Source organism: Dama dama, chromosome 25 (genome assembly GCF_033118175.1).
Source record: "Dama dama isolate Ldn47 chromosome 25, ASM3311817v1, whole genome shotgun sequence".
Classification (NCBI taxonomy): domain Eukaryota; kingdom Metazoa; phylum Chordata; class Mammalia; order Artiodactyla; family Cervidae; genus Dama; species Dama dama.
The window spans coordinates 36,354,072-36,379,304 of NC_083705.1; the positions used below are offsets into that span (position 1 = coordinate 36,354,072).

Genomic DNA, 25,233 nt, shown 5'->3' on the forward strand with positions numbered 1-25,233 from the left:
AAAACAGAAAAAGAGACACAGAAGTACAGAACAGACTTTTGAACTCTGTGGGAGAAGGTGAGGGTGGGATGTTTCAAAAGAACAGCATGTATACTATCTATGGTGAAACAGATCGCCAGCCCAGGTGGGATGCATGAGACAAGTGCTCGGGCCTGGTGCATTGGGAAGACCCAGAGGAATCGGGTGGAGAGGGAGGTGGGAGGGGGGATCAGGATGGGGAATACGTGTAAATCTATGGCTGATTCATATCAATGTATGACAAAACCCACTGAAATGTTGTGAAGTAATTAGCCTCCAACTAATAAAAAAATTAAAAAACAAAACAAAACAATGTCTATGTGAATTAGATTAGTAAACAAACATTAATACCAGGTATCAATTCAATAGTGAATATTTACTAGTTCACACAAGCCTGAAATTCATTTTAGTTTAATATTTTTGAATTTAGAACTGTTTGATTGGTAAGCACTTACTTCTCTTTAGGCCAATTAAATAGAGCTCATGGATGGAAAAGCCTTGTAGGCTGCAGTCCATGGGGTCACTAGGAGTTGAACACGACTGAGAGACTTCACTTTCACTTTTCACTTTCATGCATTGGAGAAGGAAATGGCAACCCACTTGTGTTCTTGCCTGGAGAATCCCAGAGACAGGGGAGCCTGGTGGGCTGCTGTCAATGGGGTCGCACGGAGTCAGACACAACTGAAGCGACTTAGCAGCATTGACCAATCAGCCTTTAGTAATTTTGTCCAAGGACAGACACACACTGAGTCACACATAAATTTAGACAGATAGACAGAGATCTCATAGTTTCCTGCTTGATATTTAAAATGTCTTTGTCCCTTCTTTTTTTCTTGGTTTGAGTTCTACCAATTTGTTCATGGCTGGAGTCCCAGACAGAGTGGGCTGTGTATCCCAAGGACATAAGAGTTAACTTTTGGTTTTTTCCCAGGCCTGTTTTTGTTCCTCTGGAAGAACTGGAGCTCCAACAAAGTATTTTAACAAGCCAACTTTTTTCTAATTGCATGTGCAAGGAGAACCGGTTTTGCAATTTCAAAAAAGATTTTATTTTAACCAGTTTTCTCTGGAGTCTAAATAATGTCATGGCCATTCAGTGTCAAAAATGCCATCTCTCTCTTTTTGTGGTCATAGTTTCATAGTTAAAAATTGAACCAGAGAATGTTCAAATTGGCTCTGATGACAGGGGTAGCCTGATTAATAAGATGTTGTCCCAGCAGGGATTGTCTCTCTGAGGAGGTGAGGTCTTCTCTTAAAGTAAGGAAAGCCTGTCCTTTAACTTCTATTTTCTCCCAGGCTTTTATTCAGTATCACCTCACCTATTCTATAGCCTGATCTTCCATAAGCACTTAATCTTGAGTTGTCCCCCAATTTCCACTGCCTGTCAACTGATCTAAAGAGATGGGGATCTGTCTGACTTGGTCATGAGACACCATAATCAAATGGGAGCCCTCAGCTAGTCCCTGCACTATTTCCAAGGTAAAAGGAGAATTTACTTCATAATTTTGAACAGTTTGCTTAAGTTCCTTTAGTATTTTGAAGGGAATAACAGCCTCATACACCCCATTAGGATTATTAGGATCTGTCCCAGGAGTTACTCATTCATGTATTGTCATTGGAAATGTCATAGTCATAGCCTCCAAGTCACCCTCCTGTCGAGCCCATCAAATACCTTTCTGGAGGGGTGACAGAACTACTGTTCGTGGCAAGGAAGGAAAAGCTTAAGTCACTCCACTGGTTAAGACAGGAGGGGGAGGAAGTGGGGGTAGAGGAAATTCATCCTCCGCTAAGGCACAGAAGGAACTGTACTTCTAAGATCCTCCTGTGTTTTTTGTTCTATCCCCGCTGGCTTGCATATTCAGGTCCTCCCTCTGATGGGGATTCACATTCATCCTCACTCCCTTCTGAGCTTTCTGGGGTCTGAAAAGTTTCTAAAATAGATTTTAATCAGTGTCCAAGTTGACTAGATAGATACAGGCAAGGGCACTCCCTTGCAAAGAAGTTTCTCTAATTCGCTACCTACCTTCTTCCATGGTCCTAAATATAAAATACCCAGAGAAGGGAACCATGAGCAATGTTTCTCAATGGTTTGTAAAAGATCCAGTAGCCAGCCCTCACTTATTTTTGTTCCCTCTGCTTTTAGAACCTGCTCTAAGAGGCATATATATGGCCGGTACTGTTCCAAGCTTTCTGAATTTCCCATGCTTAACCCCAGTTTCAATACCTAAGAGAGTAATACTTACTGCAAAAGGGGGTTTTCTGAGGCTTCACCCCACTCTTCTTCAGGACCGTGAGCTGATATTGATATTTCAGCTGTAGTTTTGCACTCTGCAATCCTTCACTTTCCAGCCCAACATTGGGCGCCACTTGCTGGAGCCAGTGCAGCAGGTAGGGATCAAAAGTGGTCGATGCACAGTTTGGGGAAAACAAACTAGAGACAGAATTAAAGTCTTAAAGATGGGACTGGGGGACTCAAGGCCTCTTGGATCAGGAGCCCCACTCCTCGGAGCCACTTCCCTTTTATTTAGTGTCTTCATAAGCAGAAAGTATCTGTTGTGCTATGATGAAGTCAGCCTCCTGTGTCCCCAGTCACGTCTCCCATTTTATTGATTACTTCAAACTATCTTTGAATATTTCAAAAAACTATCTTTGAATAGTTCAAAATATCACAGTAATCCAAGTCTATGCCTCGATCAGTAATGCTGAAGAAGCTGAAGTTGAACGGTTTTATGAAGACCTATAAGACCTTCTAGAACTAAAAGCCAAAAAAGATGTCCTTTTAATTATAGGGGACTAGAATGCAAAGGCAGGAAGTCAAGAAACATCTGGAGTAACAGGTACATTTGGCCTTGGAGTACAGAATAAAGCAGAGCAAAGGCTAATAGAGTTCTGCCGAGAGAATGCACTGGTCATAGCAAACACCCTCTTCCAACAACACAAGAGAAGACTCTACACTTGGACATCACCAGGTGGTCAACACTGAAATCAGACTGATTATATTCTTTGCAGCCAAAGATGGAGAAGCTCTACACAGTCAGCAAAAACAAGATGGGAGCTGACTGTGGCTCAGATCATGAACTCCTTATTGCCAATTCAGACATAAATTGAAGAAAGTGGGGAAAACTGATAGACCATTCAGGTATGACCTAAATTAAATCCCTAATGAATAAACAGTGGAAGTTAGAAATAGATTTAAGGGACTAGATCTGATAGAGTGCCTGATGAACTATGGACGGAGGTTCATGACATTGTATAGGAGACAGGGAGCAAGACCATCCCCAAGAAAAAAAAAATGCAAAAAAGCAAAATGGCTGTCTGAGGAGGCCTTACAAACAGCTGTGAAAATAAGAGAAGCCAAAAGCAAAGGAGAAAAGGAAAGATACGCCCATTTGAATGCAGAGTTCCAAAGAATAGCCAGGAGAGATAAGAAAGTCTTCCTCAATAATTAATGCAAAGAAATAGATGAAAACAATAGAATGGGAAAGACTAGAGATCTCTTCAAGATACTTAGAGATACCAAGGGAACATTTCATGCAAAGATGGGCACAATAAAGGACAGAAATGGTATGGACCTAACAGAAGCAGAAGACATTAAGAAGAGGTGACAAGAATACACAGAAGAACTGTACAAAAAAAGATCTTCATGACCCAGATAATCATGATGCTGTGTTCACTCACCTACAGCCAGATATCCTGGAATGTGAAGTCAGTGGACCTTAGAAAGCATCACTAGAACAAAGCTAGTGGAGGTGATGGAATTCCAGTTGAGCTATTTAAAATCCTAAAAGACAATGCTGTGAAAGTGCTGCACTCAATATGCCAGCAAATTTGGAAAACTCAGCAGTGGCCACAGGACTGGGAAAGGTCACTTTTCATTCCAATACCTAAGAAAGGCAATGGTATAGAATGCTCAAACTACCACACAATTACACTCATCTCACACACTAGCAAAGTAATGCTCAAAATTCTCCAAGCCAGGCTTCAACAATACATGAACTGTGAACTTCCAGATGTTCAAGCTGGTTTTAGAAAAGGCAGAGGAACCAGAGATCAAATTGCCAACATCTGCTGGATCATTGGAAAAGCAAGAGCATTCCAGAAAAACATCTATTTCTGCTTTATTGACTATGCCAAAGCCTTTAATTATGTGTGGAGAATTCTGAAAGAGATGAGAATACCAGACCATCTGACCTACCTCTTGAGAAATCTGTATGCAGGTCAAGAAGCAACAGTTAGAACCCGACATGGAACAGACTGGCTCCAAATAGGAAAAGGAGTACATCAAGGCTGTATATTGTCACCCTGCTTATTTAACTTATATGCAGAGTACATTGGAGAAACGCTGGGCTGGATGAAGCACAAGCTGGAATCAAGATTGCCAGGAGAAATATCAATAAACACAGATATGCAGATGACACAACCCTTATGGTAGAAAGTGAAGAACTAAAGAGCCTCTTGATGAAGGCGAAAGAGGAGAGTGAAAAAGTTGGCTTAAAGCTCAACATTCAGAAAACAAAGATCAGGGCATCCAGTCCCATCACTTCATGGCATATAGATGGTGAAACAGTGGCTGACTTTATTTTATTGGGCTCCAAAATCAATGCAGATGGTGATTGCCGCCATGAAATTAAAAGACGCTTATTCCTTGGAAGGAAAGGTATGACCAACCTAGACAGCATATTAAAAAGCAGAGACATTACTTTGTCAACAAAGGTCCATCTAGTCAAGGCTATGGTTTTTCCAGTAGTCATGTGTGGATGTGAAAGTTGGACTATAAAGAAGGCTGAGCGCAGAAGAATTGATGCTTTTGAACTGTGGTGTTGGAGAAGACTCTTGAGAATCCCTTGGACTGCAAGGAGATCCGACCAGTCCATCTTAAAGGAGATCAGTCCTGGGTGTTCATTGCAAGGACTGATGCTGAAGCTGAAACGCCAATACTTTGGCCACCTGATGTGAAGAACTGACTCATTTGAAAAGACCCTGATGCTGGGAAAGATTGAAGGCAGGAAGAGCAGGGACAACAGTGGATGAGATGGTTGGATGGCACCACCAACTTGATGGGTATGAGTTTGAGTAAACTCCGGGAGTTGGTGATGGAAAGGGAGGCCTGGCGTGCTGCAGTCCATGGGGTCACAAAGAGTCGGACACGACTGAGCAACTGAACTGACTGAACTGAAGTGATCTTTGTTATTTTCTTGTACAAGGGGTATCACCTAGCTGGAGGTCATAGACCTGCATATGCCTTGGGAAAACATTTTGGTTTGTGCACAAGCAGCGTTCTTAACTTGAGCTGACCCGGCATTTCAAGGTCCACACTGTTTTTTGTTAGTTTAGCAGTGAGAACCGCAACTGATCTACCTGACATACTTTTATCTGGGTTATGCTGTATTGCTATATTTTCCTTTTATTTTTTTCTCATGGTGAGTTTCTCATGTCTTAGCCAGAGCAACAGATGGCTAACTATTAACCCCTGCACCAAGTTATCTTTAATTCCCTTCTAGCAGTATCTCCAAACCAGTCACAGCATGCCATTTGATCTGTGAGGAAGTATGATGCCTGAGAAATTAGAGTAGAAATAGATTGCCCTATTAAGTAGTTTCAGTTAAAAAACTTACTTTAGCAGATTTCACAAAAGAATCATACAGAAAATGAACATAATACTATGTCCCAGTCCCAGAGCCTTAGAATGCATCTGTATGAGTTAGGGATCTGACTTCCCCTTCTAATCAGACTTGCCTGTTACTGAGATTGGAAGGAATGTCTGCATTTGATACGAGTAGAAGTTATATTAGGGCTTCCCAGGTGGCTCAGTGGTAAAGAACAAATGCAGGCCACTCAAGAAATGTGGGTTCAACTCCTCAGTTGGGACGATCTCTTGGAGTAGGAAACAGCAACACACTCCAGTACTCTTGCCTGGAAAATTCCATAGACAAAGGAGTCTGGCAGGTTACGGTCTCTGGGGATGAGATGGTTGGATGGCATCCCTGACTCAATGGACATGAGTTTGAGCACACTCCAGGATGTGGTGAAGGACAGGGAAACCTGGTGTGCTTCAGTCCATGGGACACAAAGAGTCGGATACAACTGAATGACTGAACAACAACAGCAATCACCTGCTTATGTTATTTAGCTCCCTAAATTTGGAAACAGTGTGTGGTTTACCTTTGTGTCCCATGTGCCACAATGTGCAACACCCAGTTGTCAGAGAGTTGAACTAAAGAAAAAACCTCAAGGAGTGTCCCTGGTGGTCCAGCGACTAAGACTCTGAGCTTCCAATGAAGGGAACCCAGGTTCAATCCCTGATCGGGGAACTAGATCTCGCATGCTGCTACAATTGTGGCATTGAAGAAGACTCTTGAGAGTCCCTAGGAATGCAAGCTCAAACCAGTCAACCCTAAAGGAAATCAGCCCTGAATATTCATTGGAAAAGACTGTTGCTGAAGCTGAAACTCCAATGCTTTTGCCACCTGATGTGAAGAACTGACTTATTTGAAAAGACCCTGATGCTGGGAAAGATTGAAGGTGGGAGGAAAAGGTGATGACAGAGGATGAGATGGTTGGATGGCATCATGGATCTATGGACATGAGTTTGAATAAGCTCTGGGAGATGGTGACGGACAGGGAAGCCTGGCATGCTGCAGTCCATGGGGTTGCAAAAAGTCAGACATGACTGAGTGACTGAACTGAGGATCTTGTGACACCCTTTCCACTCAATGATGGCTTAAAGAAAAAAAAAAAAAAAAACTGAAGATTTTATAGCATTATTTTACTACAAAAAAAGGGAAAACATAGAAAACAGTATATTTTGCCTATAGTGAGCCTTTAACAAGTGAAAAACAGAGCACAGTAAAAGTACTATTTTTTTAAGACATGGCAGGACATAAAAAGAACTACTTCCAGGTTGAAAAGAGTTGTAATGTAGTTGGGAAAGAAGATATAATCACATAACAACTAAACATGGTCCACTGGAGAAGGGAATGGCAAACAACTTCAGTGTTCTTTCCTTGAGAACCCCATGAACAGTATAAAAGGCAAAAATATATGACACTGGAAGATGAGCTTCTCCAGATCGGTAGGTGTCCAATACGTTACTGGGGAAAAGCGGATAAATAGCTCCAGAAGAAATGAAGAGGCTGGGCCAAAGAGGAAATGACTCCCAGTCATGGATGTGTCTGGTGGTGAAAGTAAAGTCCAATGGTGTAAAGAACAATACTGCATAGGAAGCTGGTATGTTAGGCCCATGAATCAAGGTACAATGGACGTGGTCAAGCAGGAGATGGCAAGAATGAATAATGACATTTCAGGAATCAGTGAATTAAAATGGATGGGAATGGGTGAATTTAATTCAGATTACTATTATAGCTACTACTACTGTGGGCAAGAATCCCTTAGAAGAAATGGAGTAGCCTTCATAGTCAACAAAAGAGTCTGACAAGAAGTACTTCTGTACAGTCTCAAAAATGACAGAATTATCTTGGTTCATTTCCAAGTCAAACCATTCAATACCACAGTAATCCAAGTCTATGCCCCAATCTCTAATGCCAAAGCTGAAGAGTTCTACAAGACCTTCTAGAACTTACACCAAAAACAAATAAACAAAAAATTCCTTTTCATCATAAGGGACTGGAATGCAAAAGTAGGAAGTCAAGATACCTGGAGTAACAGGCAAGTTTGGCCTTGCAGTATAAAATGAAGCAGGACAAAAGGCTAAAAGAGTTTTGCCAAGAGAGCACACTTGTGATCGCAAACACCCATTTCCCACAACACGAGAGATAACTCTACACATGGACATCACCAGATGGTTGATACTGAAATCAGACTGACTATATTATTTGCAGCCAAAGATGGAAAAGCTCTATAAGGTCATCAAAAACTAGACCTGAGGCTGACTGTGGCACAGATTATGAGCTCCTTATTGCAAAATTCAGACATAAACTAGAGAAAGTAGGGAAAATCACTAGTCGATTCAGGCTTGACCTAAATCAAATCCCTTATGATTATACAGTGGAAGTGACAAATAGATTCAAGGGATCAGATCTGGTAGACAGAGTGCCTGAAGAATTATGGACAGAGGTTCATAAGATTGTACAGGAGGCAGTGACCAAAACAATCCCAAATAAAAAGAAATGCAAGAGGCAAAGTGGTTGTCTGAGGAGGCCTTACAAATAGTTGAAGAAAGAAAAGAAGCAAAAGGCAAAGAAGAAAGGGAAAGATATACCCAATTGAACACAGAATTCCAAAGAATAGCAAGGAGAAATGAGAAAGACTTCCTCAGTGAACAATAAAATGAAGTAGAAGAAAACAATAGAATAGGAAAGACTAGAGATCTCTTCAAGAAAACGGGAGATACCAAGGGAACATTTCATGGAAAGATGGTGCAATAAAGTATAGAAACAGTGTGGACCTAACAGAAGCAGAAGATATTAAGAAGAGATGGCAAGAATACACAGAAGACCTGTACAAAAAAAGTTCTTAAAGAACCAAATAACCATGATGCTGTCTTCATTCACTTAGAGCCAGACATCCTAAAGTCTGAATTCAAGTGGGCCTTAGAAAGCATCACTAAGAATGAACCTAGTGGAGGTAATGGAATTCCAGCTGGTCTATTTAAAATCCTAAAAGCTGATGCTGTTACAGGGCTGCACTCAATATGCCAGCAAATTTGGAAAACTCAGCAGTGGCCAAATGACTGGAAAAGGTCAGTTTTCATTCCAATCCCAAGGATGAGCAATGCTAAATAAAGTTCAAACTACTGCACTTTCACGGTCACTTCACACGCTAGCAAGATTATGCTTAAAATCCTTCAAGTTAGTCTTCAACAGTATGTGAACCAAGAAATTCCAGATGTACAATATTTAGAAAAGGTAGAGGTACCAGAGATCAAATTACCATCATTTGTTGGATCATAGAAAAAGCAAGAGAATTTCAGAAAAAAATCTACTTCTGCTTCATTGACTACATTAAAGCCTTTGACTGTATGAATCATAACGAACTGTGGAAAATTCTTAAAGAGATGGGAATACCAGACCACCTTACTTGTCTCCTGAGAAACATGTATGCAGGTCAAGAAGCAACAATTTGAACCAGACACGAAATAATGGACTGATTCAATATTGGGAAAGGTGTACGTCAAGGCTGTATATTGTCACCCTGCTTATTTAACTCATATGCAGAGTATATCATGCAACATGCCAGGCTGGATGACTGCCAACCTGGAATCAAGATTGCTGGGAGAAATATCAACCACCTTAGATATGCAAGTGATATATCCTAATGGCAGAAAGTGAAGAGGAACTAAAGAGCCTCCTGATGAAGGTGAAAAATGAGAGTGAAAAAGCTGGCTTAAAACACAACATTCAAAAAACTAAGCTCATGGTATCTGATCCCATCACTTCATGCAAACAGATAGGGAAAAAATATAAAAAGTAGCAGATTTTATTTTCTTGTGCTTCTAAATCACTGTGGATGGTGACTGCAGCCATGAAATTAACAGATGCTTGCTCCTTGGAAGAAAAGGTATACAAACCTAGATAGCATATTAAAAAGCTGAGACATTATTTTTCCAACAAAGGTCCATATAATCAAAGCTATGGTTTTTCCCGTTTGTCCTGTACGGATGTGAGATTTGGACCATAAAGAAGGCTGTGCACTGAAGAATAGACATCTTTGAACTGTGGTGCTGGAGAAGACTCTTAAGAGTCCTTTGGACTTCAAGATCAAACCAGTCAATCCTAAAGAAATCAACCCTGAGTATTCATTGGAAGGGCTGATGCTGAAGCTGAAGCTGAAGCTCCAATACTTTGGCTACCTGATATGATGAGCTGACTCATTAGAAAAGACCCAGATGCTGGGAAGGAACGAATACAGATGGAGAAGGGGGTGACAGAGGATGAGATGGTTGCATAGCTTCATCAATTCAATGGACATGAGTTTAAGTGAGCTCTGGGAGACAGTGAAGGACAGGGAAGCCTGGTGTACTGCAGACCATGGGGTGGCAAAGCATCGGACATGACTTAACAACTGAATAACAACAGATATTTAAATGGAGACTGCAACAATGAAGGCCACAGACAAGGATGCAAATTATTAATTGTCAAATTAATCCCAGGGATAGCAGGAGTTTAGAGAAAAGCATTTGGATAATTTATTGTGGAGGACAAGCTACTCTTAATTTAGTGGCTTAAAGCAATAGTGTTCTTGTATCTCACAATTGTGTGGGACAGGCATTCAGGCAGGGCTCAGCAGAGCAATTATTCTGCTTCAAGGAGCATCATGTGGCACTCATTGGGTCTTGTTTTAGGCTTCAAGAAGGGTCCTGCAAAAATCTAGTACCTTACTGACCCTCACGCCGTCTTTCTAAATGGCATCTCATCCTTCCAGGTACTCCATGTAGTCTGGGCTTCTCACAGCACAGTGGTCTCAAGGTTGTCACGCTTCTGGCCTGACAGCTGTCGTGTAAGAGAAGGGAGGAAGGAAATGGAGGCTCCTGTGGTCTAGCTACGGAAACTCACAGAGTGTTACTTCAGCAACGTTCAGTACGTCAACAGGAGCCACAGGGACCACTCAGCCCGAGGACAGGAAGTGCAGGACACGAAGCATACCTCCACAAGGACCATGTCAAAGCAGGTGTGGCCTTATTTAATTCACCATGGAGGGAAAGGTTAGTCTGGACCAGAAAGATCAGAAAAAGCTGTATATGGAAGGTAGTATATAAACTGGTTTTAAAGGATATGAATCATTTGAAAAAAAAGGAATGGAAATAAGGCTAAAAAATATTAAGTGTGTAAATATAAGATAGGAGTAATGGGGATAACTTTCAAAATACTTAGCAAAACAAGAATTATATTTCTTCATCAATTTATTTTGCTCTAACAACAAAAGGCAAGTGGGAATTAGCTTCAACGTGGCAAGTTACTTTTTCCTGGTCATAGACACATTGATTTGTCTGCGAAGATAATTTTTCTTTAAATGTGGTCAGCTTATTTGAAAAAAGGTGAATTTGAGCTTAAGGATATAATAGAGTTAATTGGGGAAGGTAGGTCAGAGTACATTTTGTTTTGAGAAGTGTTTTCTGTTAGAACTCTCCAAAGGCCTAGGGAAACATTTGTAGATAGTCCTGAGACAGGATGCAGGGCAGCAAGACAAGGGTGTTATTTAGCAAACAGTGATCTGGCAGTTTGGATTTAGCAAGTCTGCTCAAGGTCCTAAGAGGGTAATGGTGAAAACTGTTTAGTCCTTCAGGGTCTCTCATAAGGTTTCCTTCAGAAAGGTTTAATCATTATAGGCATAATTTTCTGACTGAGAAGAGGGATTCCTTAGGTTTGTAGTTCACAGATAAATAGCTCTCTAGATTAATGTGCATGCAGTACATGTACTGAACACAGTGCCTGGTACTTGGTAGATGTTTAACACTGCTTAACAAATTGTATTACTCATCTTCTCTGTCTTCAAATTTAGATACCTACCTTTCCCCTCAAAGTTTTGTCTATGTAATAAGCTGGAAACAGAGGAATATTTTTACAATACATACCAACTAAAAATTAGTCATTCCTGTAGGAGGGGAGCATAACTCTTGTTTAGCGCTTCAATTTTCAAAACGTGGATCTAACATTTTCTTTCAATTTTTTTTTTTGGCATTGATAAATTTTGAATTCATGACTATCAAACTTAACATTGGAAAGACAAAGGGAGAGGGAACAAAGCTCATGAAAAACACTTTAAAATGTATCTTTTAACATATTATAACATCTTGGAGAATTATCACATCTTATTGCTTTTTTATGTTGTGAAAACTACTCTTTATATATTTAATAATTTTTAGCCTTATCCCCAGTCTATTTTTTTTTCAAAGATCCATAGCCTTCATCCTCCTCCTCAGATAAAGCAGTAGCTTTTAGTTGTTTTATTTCATTGGGAGCACTGAAAAATTCCAAGCTACAGTAAGCAAGGGATAACATTAGTGTCGGAGTTTGACAAAGGTCAACAGGCTTGTGCATTTTACACAGTTGTCTACTTTCGACAGTTTTGTTTCTGGAGCTCTAGGTGGCTTCTCAGAAACTGCTAGGCTAAGCAAACGAAAGGAAAACATACACTGGGATACCCTGAGACTCTGAAAGCTTAATCTAGAGCGAACCGGTTAAGCCTTCAGAGACCAGAGCAGAGGCTGTGTACGATTGGTAGGCAGAGCAAAGACTGATTAGCCCAGGATGCAGGGCGGAGGGACATTGCCTTCCACCAGCGCGTACAGAAGCCTCTTTAATAACACAGGATGGCCGGGAGGAAGAAATGTTTTCCATCCTCAGTCCCACTAAAGTAAATAAGTGAACCTTGGTTTATATGAGCTGCAGAGATGTGTGCACCTGTGCGCATATAGTGTGCTGGTGAATCTATAGATATTAAGGGTTTCGCTCTCTCCCCCAGGAGATGGGCTAGGCGTCGCCTGCCAGCGTCTTTAGCAACCTCCCTCCCTGACCTGCCCGGCGGAGAGGACGGAGGCGGAGGTGACCACCGCACATCCGGGCGCGCCTGTAGGCGGCAGCGCGCTGCCTAATTGATGGAGAGCCGGACGGTCCTGCGGGTCGGCTGCGGGCGCGGTGCGAGTGTCTCGGCGTAGGAGGGCAGGGCGGCCGGCCCCTCCCACCCCGCCTTTTCTCGAGTGTCCACACCGGGGCCTGGCAGCCGGCGCCGGGCTGCGGGCGAGTGTGCGCGGCGACACCGAAGGCGGTTGGGTGTAGGAGGACCGCGGCTGACCTGTTGGCGTCATGCGCGCCCTCCAGGGTCTGCGGGGGCCCCGGACGCCGTCCCTGCGGCTGCTCCTGCTGTGCTTCCTCGCCACGGTGCGCCGGAGCTTGGAGGACGGCCTTTCCACAGGTGTGATGGTTGCAGGGCCAAGGGGCGGGCGGAGCGCGCGCGGGCGTCGGGAGGCAGAAGTCCCGGGATGCTGGCGGCCGCGGGTGGGGGCCACGGCCGCCTCCGCCTATGGGCCACGCGTGGGTTATGGAAACCTGCCGGGAGACTGGGGCGCCCCGCGGGACGGCGACGTGGGTAGTAGGGCAGTGTTTGTGTGTTTCTAGGAGAGGGCGTGAGGTTGCGGGTGGGAGCAAGGCAGCGACTTGGCCTGTCTAAAGTGGCAGGATTTCTGAAAGACACGTTTTCCAAGGCCACCTCCCTTCACTTGAATCGATGCGTGTGTGCTCAGTCGCGATAGTGAGGCTTAAATATCACCTCCTCCTTCCTGGCAGGCGGGTTGGCTTTGAGGATGTTTTCTAGAGCTGAGTTTAAATAACAACAGAACACAGCCAACCATCCAACTAACCAAACAAAGCCCCACGACAGGAGGATAATGTGAGTGTGTGTCTGCTTTTACACCTTGGTCTTTGAAAACGAAAGACTGTAGGTTTTTCGTTTGTTTATTTTTGTTTTTCTGGTTGTGTAAGACACTTTGAAAGAGGGATTTTTGGTGCAAAGCAACACCAGATTTGCCCATTTTCGCTTCACCTGTTTATAATTTTTATGATGAAAGTATTTCATCTCACGTACTTTCTAATGCAAGTTTCTGTGTTATAAATTTCAGAGTATTACCTGCTAATTAGGAGAGTAGATCACCTCTAGCTTGGCAAATATTGCCCACCAGTAACTCAAGTCAGGATCTTACTCTACACAAGGTTTTGAACGTTTCATAGGAATTCATTTTTATGAGCTTATCACATGTAGACTTGTAACATATTTTAAAAATGGAAAGATAATCAAATAATAAGATTGTTCATTTTTAAATAAATGCACTTTAACAGGTCTAGCTGTTAACTACTTGGACAAAACATTTTGGGTTGCCTCAATTTCCAAATTTCCTTGCTCCACTTTCTCATTCATACCACTTATAAAGAATGGTCAAGGACAGTTTTTTTTTCCACCCTGGGGCTATCACGCATTCACGTGTCATTCACCTGAGAGGATTGCACTTCTGAGGACCAATGCATCTTAGGTGTGTGCTAGAACTTGGTTTCTCAACTTGACTGTATGTTTGAATTACTGGTGAGCATTAAAAATACTGATATGGTGAATCCTGCCTTAAAAATTCTGATTCAGTTGTCCTGGGATTCAGTCTAGATGTGAGGAGGTTTAAAAGCTCCCATGTGATTTTTATCATATGATCCTAAGCAGGTTGAAAACCACTGCTTTCATGGCTGATTCATGTCAATGTATGACAAAACCCACTTCAATATTGTAAAGTAATTAGCCTCCAACTAATAAAAATAAATGAAAAAAAAAATAAAATGATACAACCTAGAGAGTACACTGTTAGGTATTCCATTGGTATCAGGGAGTCAGGTTTAAATTGACGCTTGAGTAGACTTCTAAAGAGAAAAAAAGTAGGAAACACATGAAGGTGGAATAAATTAACAGATGAATCTTAAGTAGAATGATGTATGCTATGTATGTTATGTTGAATGTCTGTGTATATATGTAGTGTAAGTCCTGAACTTTTAACTGCCGCTTAAAGCTAAAATTATGGAAGAATGTGACATATAAAAAAACATGAGGTTAGCATCTCATTTCAAGGGAGAATTAAAAATTGTGAGGCAGCCTCATCTCACTTTATAGATGCTGTATCGAACTTGATGAGATTCAGTTTCCTCTTTGCTAAAGACCATTGTGAAGTTTACTCCCCCCCCCTTTTTTTTTTTTAAACCTAGGTGCTTTGAACTACTTGAAAAGAGATGTTCTATAAACCTAAGATTTGGGGCCAAATTTGAAAATAAAAATGGTTATTGTATTTTTTTTATCATAAATGTATCATATTTACTATGTAACAACTGTATGCCAGGCATTGCGCTATGTAGTTTATAGCTCTATGGGTTAGTTTTTTATTATTCCTGACTTTCAGGTGAGGAAATTGGAATTTAAAGAGCTAAATAGTTGCCCAAGTACACATAATTAGTTAAGTAGTAGAGCAGGAAGTTTAGCATTGTTCAATCTGACTCCCAATACTGTTTTCTTATACACAATACTCACTTGTCTCTCTGAAGTGGGTGTGTATGTGTATGAAAGTTTGGAATCACTGACAGCAGAGTGTGTAGATATAAATACTTTATTTACATATGGACTGAAGGGCATGCTGACTCAGTCTAGAGTGCTAGAATAGTTTGGCACAAGGACTCACCTTAACTCTTTTAGGCTATTTCTTAATTAAGAAATGTAAAATAGCTTTATTGAAGGAGAAATATTACATAATTGGGAATATTTAAATGCCAGTATTACTCTTTGGTGGGGGGGGGCGGGGCGCAAATTGAAGGAATGAGCCATGCTTATCTAGTGAAAAATGTTGCCGGGGAATCATTTGAAATGATCATTTTTAACCTCTAGATGATGTTGCTTACATGCCTCCTTGATCAATGCTCCCTTCTTTTCAAGAGACGCACAGAGCAACTGCCCAGTAATAAATGCTCATTGCCATAGATATTATTCAAGCACCTACATATGCCTGACATTGCTGGTCTGTATCTAAGTATAAAACCTTAGCTGTTTTTACTTTTCATAGTGTTTAAACTTTAAAGGAACAGATTAGCTATAAGCCTGTCTTTAATAGGGTTGTATCTGATGGATCAAAATTTTGACCCTAAATTGTTACATTTACAATTATATTATATACACACTGTTCAACTGGCTCTTCCTCTTCCCGGTCTTTTGTCCCCACCTTCTTCCCTCCCTTCCGGGAAGCCGGCCTACTAACCATTAGGTGGGGAAAGGCAGGAATCATCCTCCTTGGTGAAGAGAACCTGAGGATTCAGGTGAGGGCATTAGAAGCTAAGCCAGTCAGGATGGCCTCCAGGTAGAAGAGCCCCCCCGTGTGAAGTGTTAGAGCCTCAGCACAGGAGGTGGCTGTTGGTGCAGAAAGCTGGCGCCAGACCTCAGACCTTAGAAGCAAGGGCTTCTAAACGGCCATGACTTGGGGTCTGATCCTGATCATGGGATGGAGGTCAGGTATGCAGGAGCAGCCAGGGCAGGACGCTAGAGCCTGAGTGGGTGAGGAAGACACTTCTTGGAGCTATGAGCGGCAGCGGCAGTGGGAGACTAGATTGAGTGAAGTTGGCAAGGATAATAGAACCCAGGTTTTCCTCTAGAGAAGAACGAAATAAACAGGGAAAACTAACATGAATCTTGCGGTGTTAGATTGCAAGTGGCAGCATTCGTGTGAAGCCGTGACTTTAAATATCTATCTGTATCTCTTATGTCTCTCTATCTATATAAATGGTTGCATCGATATGAACGTGTATGTATAAATATATGTATAATGCATATGCATGCATGCATGCTAAGTCGCTTCAGTTGTGTCCAGCCCTTTGTGACCCTATGGACTGTAGCCTGCCAGGCTCCTCTGTCCCTGGGATTCTCCAGGCAAGAATACTGGAGTGGATTGCCATGCCCTTCTCCGTGGGATCTTCCCAACCCAGGGATCAAACCTGCATCTCCTGCATTGGCAGGCAGGTTCTTTACTACTAGCACCACCTGGGAAGCCCATATAATGCATATATATGTCATATATATTTACAGGTGACCACTGAACAACACAGCTTAATCTGTGTATAATTTACAGTCAGCCTTCTGTATCAGTGTGGTTCCTTTGCATCCGAGGATTGAATCAACCGTGGACCACATAGTAATCTATTTTTTACTACTGAAAAGATATGTGCAGACATGGATCCTTAAAGTTTGAATCTTCACTGTTCATGGCCAACTGTATGTATATTATGCCCATTACATATAGGTGTATATAAATATGTGTTATGCATCTGTGTGTATGAATATGCACAATGTATTCTTAGCTCTGTTCAGTGAAATGGAGCAAAGATTTTCCCATAGTGATGAGCATACTTAGCACCCAAATCTTGATTCTGAATACATTTTTTCCTAATAATAACTAGAACTTTATATAGAAATGGCTGATTTTAGGACTGGAGTCGAGAGAGGATGTGATAAGCTTGGACCCTCTTGTGCCAGAAAGCAATGAAGTGTTCAAAGAATGATGAGTAATGGAAAAGGATGCAGAAGCCAGAGGGAAAGGGCTCCCACTTGATAAACAGAGCGTCAAAGTAAATAATAATACTGATGGACTAGTATCCATAGCCACTGAAAAATGTCCATTGACTTATATAGGTATTCATGAATACACATTTAACTGAATTAATTGAGTTAATTGAAAGTTTGATGAGGCACAAAATTATATAGTTTCAAAGTGAGTGAGTGAGTGATAGTCATACAGTTGTGTCTGACTCTTTGTGACCCCTTGGGCTGTAGCCGGTCAGGCTTCTCTGTCCATGGAATTCTCTAGGCAAGAATACTGGAGTGGGTTGTTATTTTTTTATCCAGTTTCAAAGTATCTTCCCACAATGTTTTGGGAAGTAACTTGCCACAAAGTATTAATGAAAAGAGAAAAAGAATAAAGTGGAGAATCCTGGCTGACATCACTTGAGTCAGATGATCAAAGTGTAAATCATTAAGGAGAGAAATAAAAATTGTGTGTCATCTGGTAGGATGCAATGAGAGGAAGGCAGTGTGATATTCCTGCCGAAGATGTCTACTCTGAATCTAATTGTATTACAACATAACTATCCTGGAACTTTCATAAGCATCAAGGTCATAAAAGTCAGGAGAGACCAAAGCTGTGAGAGTGAAGAGAATAGAGAGACATGGTGGCTCAAGGCAGCTCATGTGATCCTGAGCTGAAACCTTTGAATAAAAAGTACATTATAAAGACTTTTGTTGAAACTCCAGTAAGCTGTGGGATGAGATCAGAGGGCATAAAATACTAATTTCCTGATTTTCACAGCAGTATTGGGGTGTTGTGAGGTGTGTCCTTTGTAGGAAACATACTGTATTTTTCTCAAGGTCAAGTGGGTCTTTAGGTCAGCAACTTATTCTCCAGTGGGGGAAACATTCTTTATTCTGAACTTAACACTTTTCTGTTAGTTTGAGATGGCTTGAAAAGAAGCAAAGAAAGAAAAAAAAAGTTACCTCTGAGAAATCTTGAGTTGACTGAGGCACCACAAGTATAGTTGAGAAACAGTCATTGGTTTATATAATTAGGTACTATTTTCCAAAGGAATATTTGTCCTCAGAGACAGATTATAAGTGTTGAGACTCTTTGTCCTGGACTGTAATCGTTTCAAGTTACTTTTGTATAGCTGGCCTCACATATTTCACAATACTAGGTGAACCTTAGAGATAAACAACTTTAGACACATGCATTGACGTAGAAGAAAAAAAAAAAACCTCACAGTATTTTACTAAAAATAAGCTCTCTACTCCCAATAAAACGTCACTATTCAGGCACATCTCAATATATTTTAGTGTAGAAATAATAGATATTATGTTTAAAAATGGTGTTTCTCTTATACTTGGAAACAATATTTTTCTGGTATCTGTAAAGTTATTGTGGTTTTATCATTACTAATGTATCCCTACTCTCAAGATAGAATCTTTTTTTATTACAGCCTCATAATTACATAGTTCTGAGATCCTGAAAGGGAACTTGAATGTCTCATCTGATTGATCTTGAAGCCTAGAGTGCTTTTGTGAGGTAGCCAAGAGCCTGGAGCTAGCTAATGACTCTAAGTGGTTTCTTGGTTTGCATTTTAAAAAAAACCTCATGTAGCACTTTGTGCATCTTTGTAACAAGTTCTCAAAACAGGCCCCAGCCATGAAGGTTGCAAGAAAAGTTCACACTTTAAAATAGCTGCTCCTAAACCTGTGAAATAGGAACTCAGAGCCACAGGGTCATATGAAGATTTTTAAATACTGCATTGAGGAATCAGGGTTGAAGATGTACCTGTTTTGAAATCAGGGTTTCTCAACCTGGCAGTATTGACCTTTGGGGCTGGAAAATTCTCTGCTGGGGTGGTGCAGGGGTGGAGCGGGGCGGGGCGGGGGGGGCATCCTTTCGAATGCTTGGCAGTATCACTGGTCTCTACCTGTGAGTGGGTGTGTTGTGTCCCCACCCCCTCAAATGTTCAAGTCTTCACCATTGGTACCTATGAAAGTGAACTTGAGAGTAGGGTCTTTGTAGATGTAATCACGGTAAAATGAGGTCATGTTAGATTAGGGTGGACCCTTAACCCAGTGACTGGTTTTTATGATAGAAGGGAAAGGGAGATTGGGATAAAGAGATACAGACACACAGAGGAAAGATGGCCAGATAAAGATGGAGCCAGAGATTGGATGCAGCTACAAGCCAGGGAATCCCAAGGAATGCTGGCAACTGCCAGAAGCTAGCAGGGGCTGCCCAGGTTGCTCATGGTAGAGAATCTGCCTGTCCATGCAGGAAACGCAGGGGGGTTTAATCCCTGGTTTGGGAAGAGTCCCTGGAGAAGGAAATGGCAACCTACTCCAGTATTCTTACCTGGAAATCCCATGGGCAGAGGAGCCTGGTGAGCTACTGTCCATGGGGTGGCAAAAGTAGGACACAGCTTAGTGACTCAACCACCATACCCTATATAAATAAAGGGAGAGATGAAAAGAAGAGGGGAAAATTGTGAAGATACATAAATATATACAAGACAATACAAGAAAGAAAACGTTAAAAAAAAAAAAACAGAAAAACAAACGTGAGTGGAAGTTAAGGCCCTTCTTTCTGTGGATGGTCACCAGGTCATTACTGCCATCTATGACCATGTGTCCTCAGCTAACATCTCTGCTAGTTGGATTTTACATTGTAAAACCTTTGAGGTTGCAAAGAATCGGACACAACTTAGTGACTGAACATGCACATACTTTCTCTCTCTTTCTGTCTCTCTCTCTCTTACCCTCTCACCCACCCCCTGACCCACCCACCCCAGAAGCTAGCAGAAGCAAGAAAGAATTTTTCAGTTCAGTTCAGTTCAGTCACTCAGTCATGTCTGACTCTTTGCGACCCCATGATCCGCAGCATGCTAGGCCTCCCTGTCCATCACCAATTCCTGGAGTTCACCCAAACTCATGTCCATCGAGTCGATGATGCCATCTAGCTATCTCATCCTCCGTCGTCCCCTTCTCCTCCTGCCCCCAATCCCTCCCAGCATCAGAATCTTTTCCAGTGAGTCAGCTCTTCACATCAGGTGGCCAAAGTATTGGAGTTTCAACTTCAACATCAGTCCTTCCAATGAATACCCAGGACTGATCTCCTTTAGGATGGACTGGTTGGATCTCCTTGCAGTCCAAGGGACTCTCAAGAGTCTTCTCTAACACCACAGTTCAAAAGCATCAATTCTTCAGTGCTCAGCCTTCTTTATAGTCCAATTCTCACATCCATACATGACCACTGGAAAAACCATAGCCTTGACTAGACGGACTTTTTGTTGGCAAAGTAATGTCTCTGCTTTTTAATATGCTGTCTAGGTTGGTCATAACTTTCCTCCCAAGGAGTAAGCGTCTTTTTATTTCATGGCTTCAATCACCATCTGCAGTGATTTTGGAGCCCAGAAGAGTGCTTACTTAGCACCTTTAGAAGGAACAAGGCCCTGCACCTTGATTTCAGGCTTCTAGCCTCTAGAACGATGAGAAAATAAACCTCTGTTGTTTTACAGCACTGTATTTGTGGTAATTTGGTATAGCAACCCTATGAAACTAATATAACCTACTAGATACAAGTAGTACCCTACAAATTGTGACAACTTGAATGTCTCCAGACATTGCTAAGTAGTCCCTGGGCATGGTGATGGTGGGGGGCAGAATCATCCCTAGTTGAAAACTATGGAACAATATCTCAGTCTCCAAAGAATAACCTAGTCAGTGAAACACTTAAAAAACCCAGTCTCTAGAAAGAGCAGAAATGCTAGTTTTATTTAGCATAAGTTCACTGTTAAAAATATCTTCATGACCTATGTAAAGGTAGTTTAAAATATGGGTTTCCACACTGCCCTTCAAAATATATTTTATTGCAAACATCATATTTAAAGAGAAGTTCAATTTGTTTGCATTTCTGTGTGACCAAGTTTTAAAAACAGGTTTATAAGGCTGTGTAAAAGTATACATTGCTTTTGTCATTAGGCTTTTTAACTGTTTTTTAATTTTTTAAAAATGAATCTAAAAATGACCTTCTTGTCTAATAGTCCCCATACTATGTAAAAAATATATGCATTCCCTATCTAGACTGTTATCTGTCCATGACTTAGAAAGTCTTACTTATAAATGTTCCCAACAGGAATTTATTTTCTTACCAAACATCTTTTCTTGACACACTCTCTCCGAGGTCTGTAGGAATCAGGTAGCCTTATTCTTCTTCATTTTTGTACTGCAGCTGTAGATAGTGGATAGAAATACTATATTTCTAGAACCCAGAGGTAGAACTCTAAATGTATTGCTTACAAGCAGTATTGGTAATTAGATATTTTAATGCTGTAGTTCAGCTGTATCATGACTTAAATGGCTTTTAGAATTTGGCCTGGGATTTCATGGTTATATACAGTATTCCTTCCATGGGGAAATATATTCTGAGTTCCAAACCTTTGTTTCATAAATAATATACATTATATATTCCTAGGTTATTTTGTTTCTGTAACTGAGTTTCACGTTTATAATGCTATATGTGTGCTAAGTTGCTTAGTCATGTCTGACTCTTTGCAGCCCTATGGACAGTAGCCTGACAGGCTCCTCTGTTCATGGGATCCAGGCAAGAATACTAGAGTGGGATGTCATGCCCTCCTCCAGGGGATCTTCCCAACCCAGGGATTGAACCCACATGGCTACATCCACCTGCATTGGCAGGCAGCTTCTTGACTACTAGCACCATCTGGGAAGCCCATAATGCTATGTATCAGAATGCTAAAACTAAGACTTATTAAAATAATTTAAATTTTACAATATCTTGATAGCAATCAATAAAGGCTTCCCTGATGACTCAGACAATAAAGAATCCACCTGCAATGCGGGAGACCTGGGTTCCATCCCTGGGTTGGGAAGATTCCTTGGAGAGGGCATGGCAACCCACTCCAGTATTATTGCCTGGAGAATCCCCATGGACAGAAGAGCCTGGTGGGCTACAGTCCATGAGGTCACAAAGAGTCAGACAGGACTGAGCAACTAAGCACAGTACAGCACATTATGTGAATAAGAGAGAGGCAAGGAATGGTGTTTATCCTACCAATAGCTTTTACTTACACTTTTTTCTAAATGGAGTTCAGATCCTTTTGAGATTATAAAATTTAAGAGATTTTCAGGAGGGGTTAGAGAAAATGCTTATTCTTAAACTTATTTTCTGACTTAAGTAAAAGCAAATGTTAAAACCCAATGCAATTTTCTAGTGTTACTTATCACATGCTGTAATCAAGATTGACAGAAATATCAATAGCCTCAGATATACAGATGACACCACCCTTATGGCAGAAAGTGAAGAAGAACTAAAGAGCTTCTTGATGAAAGTGAAAGAGGAGAGTGAAAAAGTTGGCTTAAAGCTCAACATTCAGGAAAGTAAGATCATGGCATCTGGTCCTGTCACTTCAAAGCAAAGAGATGGGGAAACAGTGGAAAGAGTGACAGACTTTATTTTGGGGGGCTCCAAAATCACTGCAGATGGTGACTGCAACCATGAAATTAAAAGATGCTTGTTGTTTGGAAGAAAAGCTATGACCAACCTAGACAGCATATTAAAAAACAGAGACATTACTTTGCCTTCAAAGGTCCATCTAGTCAAAGCTATGGGATTTCCAGTAGTCATATTTGAATGTGAGAGTTGGACTATAAAGAAAGCTGAGCACCAAAGAATTGTTGCTTTTGAACTTTGGTGTTGGAGAAGACTCTTGAGAGTCCCTTGGACTGCAAGGAGATCCATCCTAAGGAAATCAGTCCTGAATATTCATTGGAAGGACTGATGTTGAAGCTGAAACTCCAATACTTTGGCCACCTGATGCAAAGAACTGGCTCATTTGAAAAGACCCTGATGCTGGGAAAGATTGAAGGTGGGAGGAGAAGGGGATGACAGAGGATGAAATGGTTGGATGGCATCACCAACTCAATGGACATTAGTTTGGGTAAACTCTAGGAGTTGGTGATAGATAGGGAGGCCTGGCGTGCTGCAGTCCAGGGGGTCACAAAGAATCCTACACAGCTGAGTAACTGAACTGAACTCATCCTCTTTTTTTTCTTCCGAATTTATTTCAATTGAATAGGGCCCCATTTAAATATGTGAAAATGTTTCCTTAATATTAGGTAGAAAGCATGGCATGCTTATTTCATTTTAAAAAAATGTTAATAGCATAAATTATAAACCCTTCCAGCAATGCCTATTTTAAAAGGTAACATGTTAAAGATATCTAAGTAGAGACCATTTTGCAGTTTCCCATGAAACAATAATAACGGGTGAAAACAAGATGTTACTCAGTTCTTTGACACAATACCCTCATGCCCCATTTGCCAAGTGCAGTGTGCATGCTCAGTCACTCAGTGATGTGTGACTCTTTGTTATCTCCAGAATGTAGCCCTCAAGACTCCTCTGTCCATGGGATTCTCAGGCAAGAATACTGGAGTGGATTGCCATTTCCTTCTCTAGGGGATCTTCCCCACTCAGGGATCGAACCCACGTTTCTTGCATCTTCTGTATTGGCTGATGGATCCTTTACCATTGTGCCACCTGGGAAACCCAATTCCTTGAGGAGAGAAAGAGAATGTTTTAATCTCTGGCACAACTACTAGAAGCTAGCTACTCTCTTATGTTGGTATTTTGGCCACTACCTGTAAAAGAATACTGAGTGGAAAGGAGTGAGCATGGTCACTTGGGGAATGTGTGTTCTGATCTTGGTGGCATCACTCAATATTTTGCAGCTTTTCCGATCCTCCTTTCTTTCCTCTGTGAAATGAAGCCCCAGAGAACACGTTGGTGGCAGTATTTGGATCAGCATACAAATTTCTGCTTCTCCATTTTGTGTACTTCTCTTTTGTGACTCAGCCTAATCCTTTCAGGGAAGTATTCAAACCACATCTGCCTGACGCTCCTGCCAGTTTCCTTCAAACACCATCGTTGGCTGAGTCAGCCTCCTGTCGTCCTACTGAGAGCAATAAGGTTTACATTCTCACTTTTTTGATTAAAACATATCTTGGCTAGACAAAGAACTTCTCACTTTGCTATTCTGACACCTTGTGCAGACTGCCCTGCTCTTGTACTGAAGACTCTTAAAGGTCTTCCCAAGACAAAATTCACAACAGTTAGACATGCCCTTTTGCACTTGGGACTTCTTCAGTGGAATCCAGAGCCTGATCATGAATGCTTTAAAGGCAATACGAAGTTAGGATACGGGTGGTGGCTGGTTTATGGATGTCTGATTGTGTTTTTAATATAGGAGCTGGCAATTGGAAGTAGTCACAACAGCTAGAATAACTGGAATTATCCCAGTTTTCCTACTCTTTAAGCTTGGTTTTTCCTTTTTCTCCTGTTCCTTCAACTTTTGTAAATTCAGATTTTTGCCCAAGCGAAGCCTAGACCCCTTTTTTCCTTCTTGCTCTAATGTAGGCCCTAGGTGGACCCATCCACGCATGTCCTGATGATGCAAAATGTGAAGATAACCCAGCCTCAGCACTCATCTCCCTAGTGTTATCTCTAGTTCTCTTCCACCACAAGAGTTGTTCAAAGATGTAGATCATGCTTCATATTCTGTAGATCACATGCAAGCTTGTATATAACACACAGGCTAGTTATAGTCAATATTATGAATGGGTGCTACTCTGAAATTTTAATGACTCTCAGTCACAAATGGTGGGCCTCAGTCAATATCATTATGATCCGTGTAGCTTTATATTCCATATTGACATCCTGCATGTATGCTCTATATGTTCACTTATTTAAGTGAAATGAGAATGACAGTGTTTCTTCCAGCTTATGTCACTCATATTGTTGTTGATAGTGTGGATAATAGTAATGATAATAAATGTCAGACCATCTCAAAAGGGGTATGAGCTTGTTTTAGGAATAGAGTGTGATGAAGACCTTCATGATGGTATTTCACTGTACAGTAGGCTAGGCCAAGTGGAAAGACCTCCCAAGCAAAGGAAGTACAAATATCCAAGCTTGTGTCTGCAGGCTTCACAGAACAGATGATAGAGTGGAGGATCTGTCTTGATCTCCTTGAGATGCTCTCTCTTTAATGCAACCTCTAAGTGAGCTATGCCCAATAACAAAAAAAAAAGGAACTTTAGTGTTGATAAACTGTTTGGCAATGTCTGTGTGTTTGAGAGAGAGAGTGACAGAGAATATGA

At 41.3% G+C, this 25,233-nt stretch overlaps 1 protein-coding gene across 3 annotated transcripts in view; it reads left to right on the top strand.

Moving 5' to 3' along the window:
• The window catches only part of EMB (embigin), a 118,685-nt gene that overhangs the window by 48,101 nt on the left and 45,351 nt on the right, over positions 1-25,233 (top strand). Inside the window, exon 1 of one of the 3 annotated variants that reach the window (XM_061129825.1) lies at positions 12,305-12,885. The exons of the other annotated variants lie outside the window; for them this stretch is intronic. Coding sequence (XP_060985808.1) covers positions 12,777-12,885 — 109 coding nt within the window. The 5' untranslated portion in view covers positions 12,305-12,776. Of the gene's footprint in view, positions 1-12,304; positions 12,886-25,233 lie in introns of those variants that run through there. 3 annotated transcript variants of the gene reach the window in all.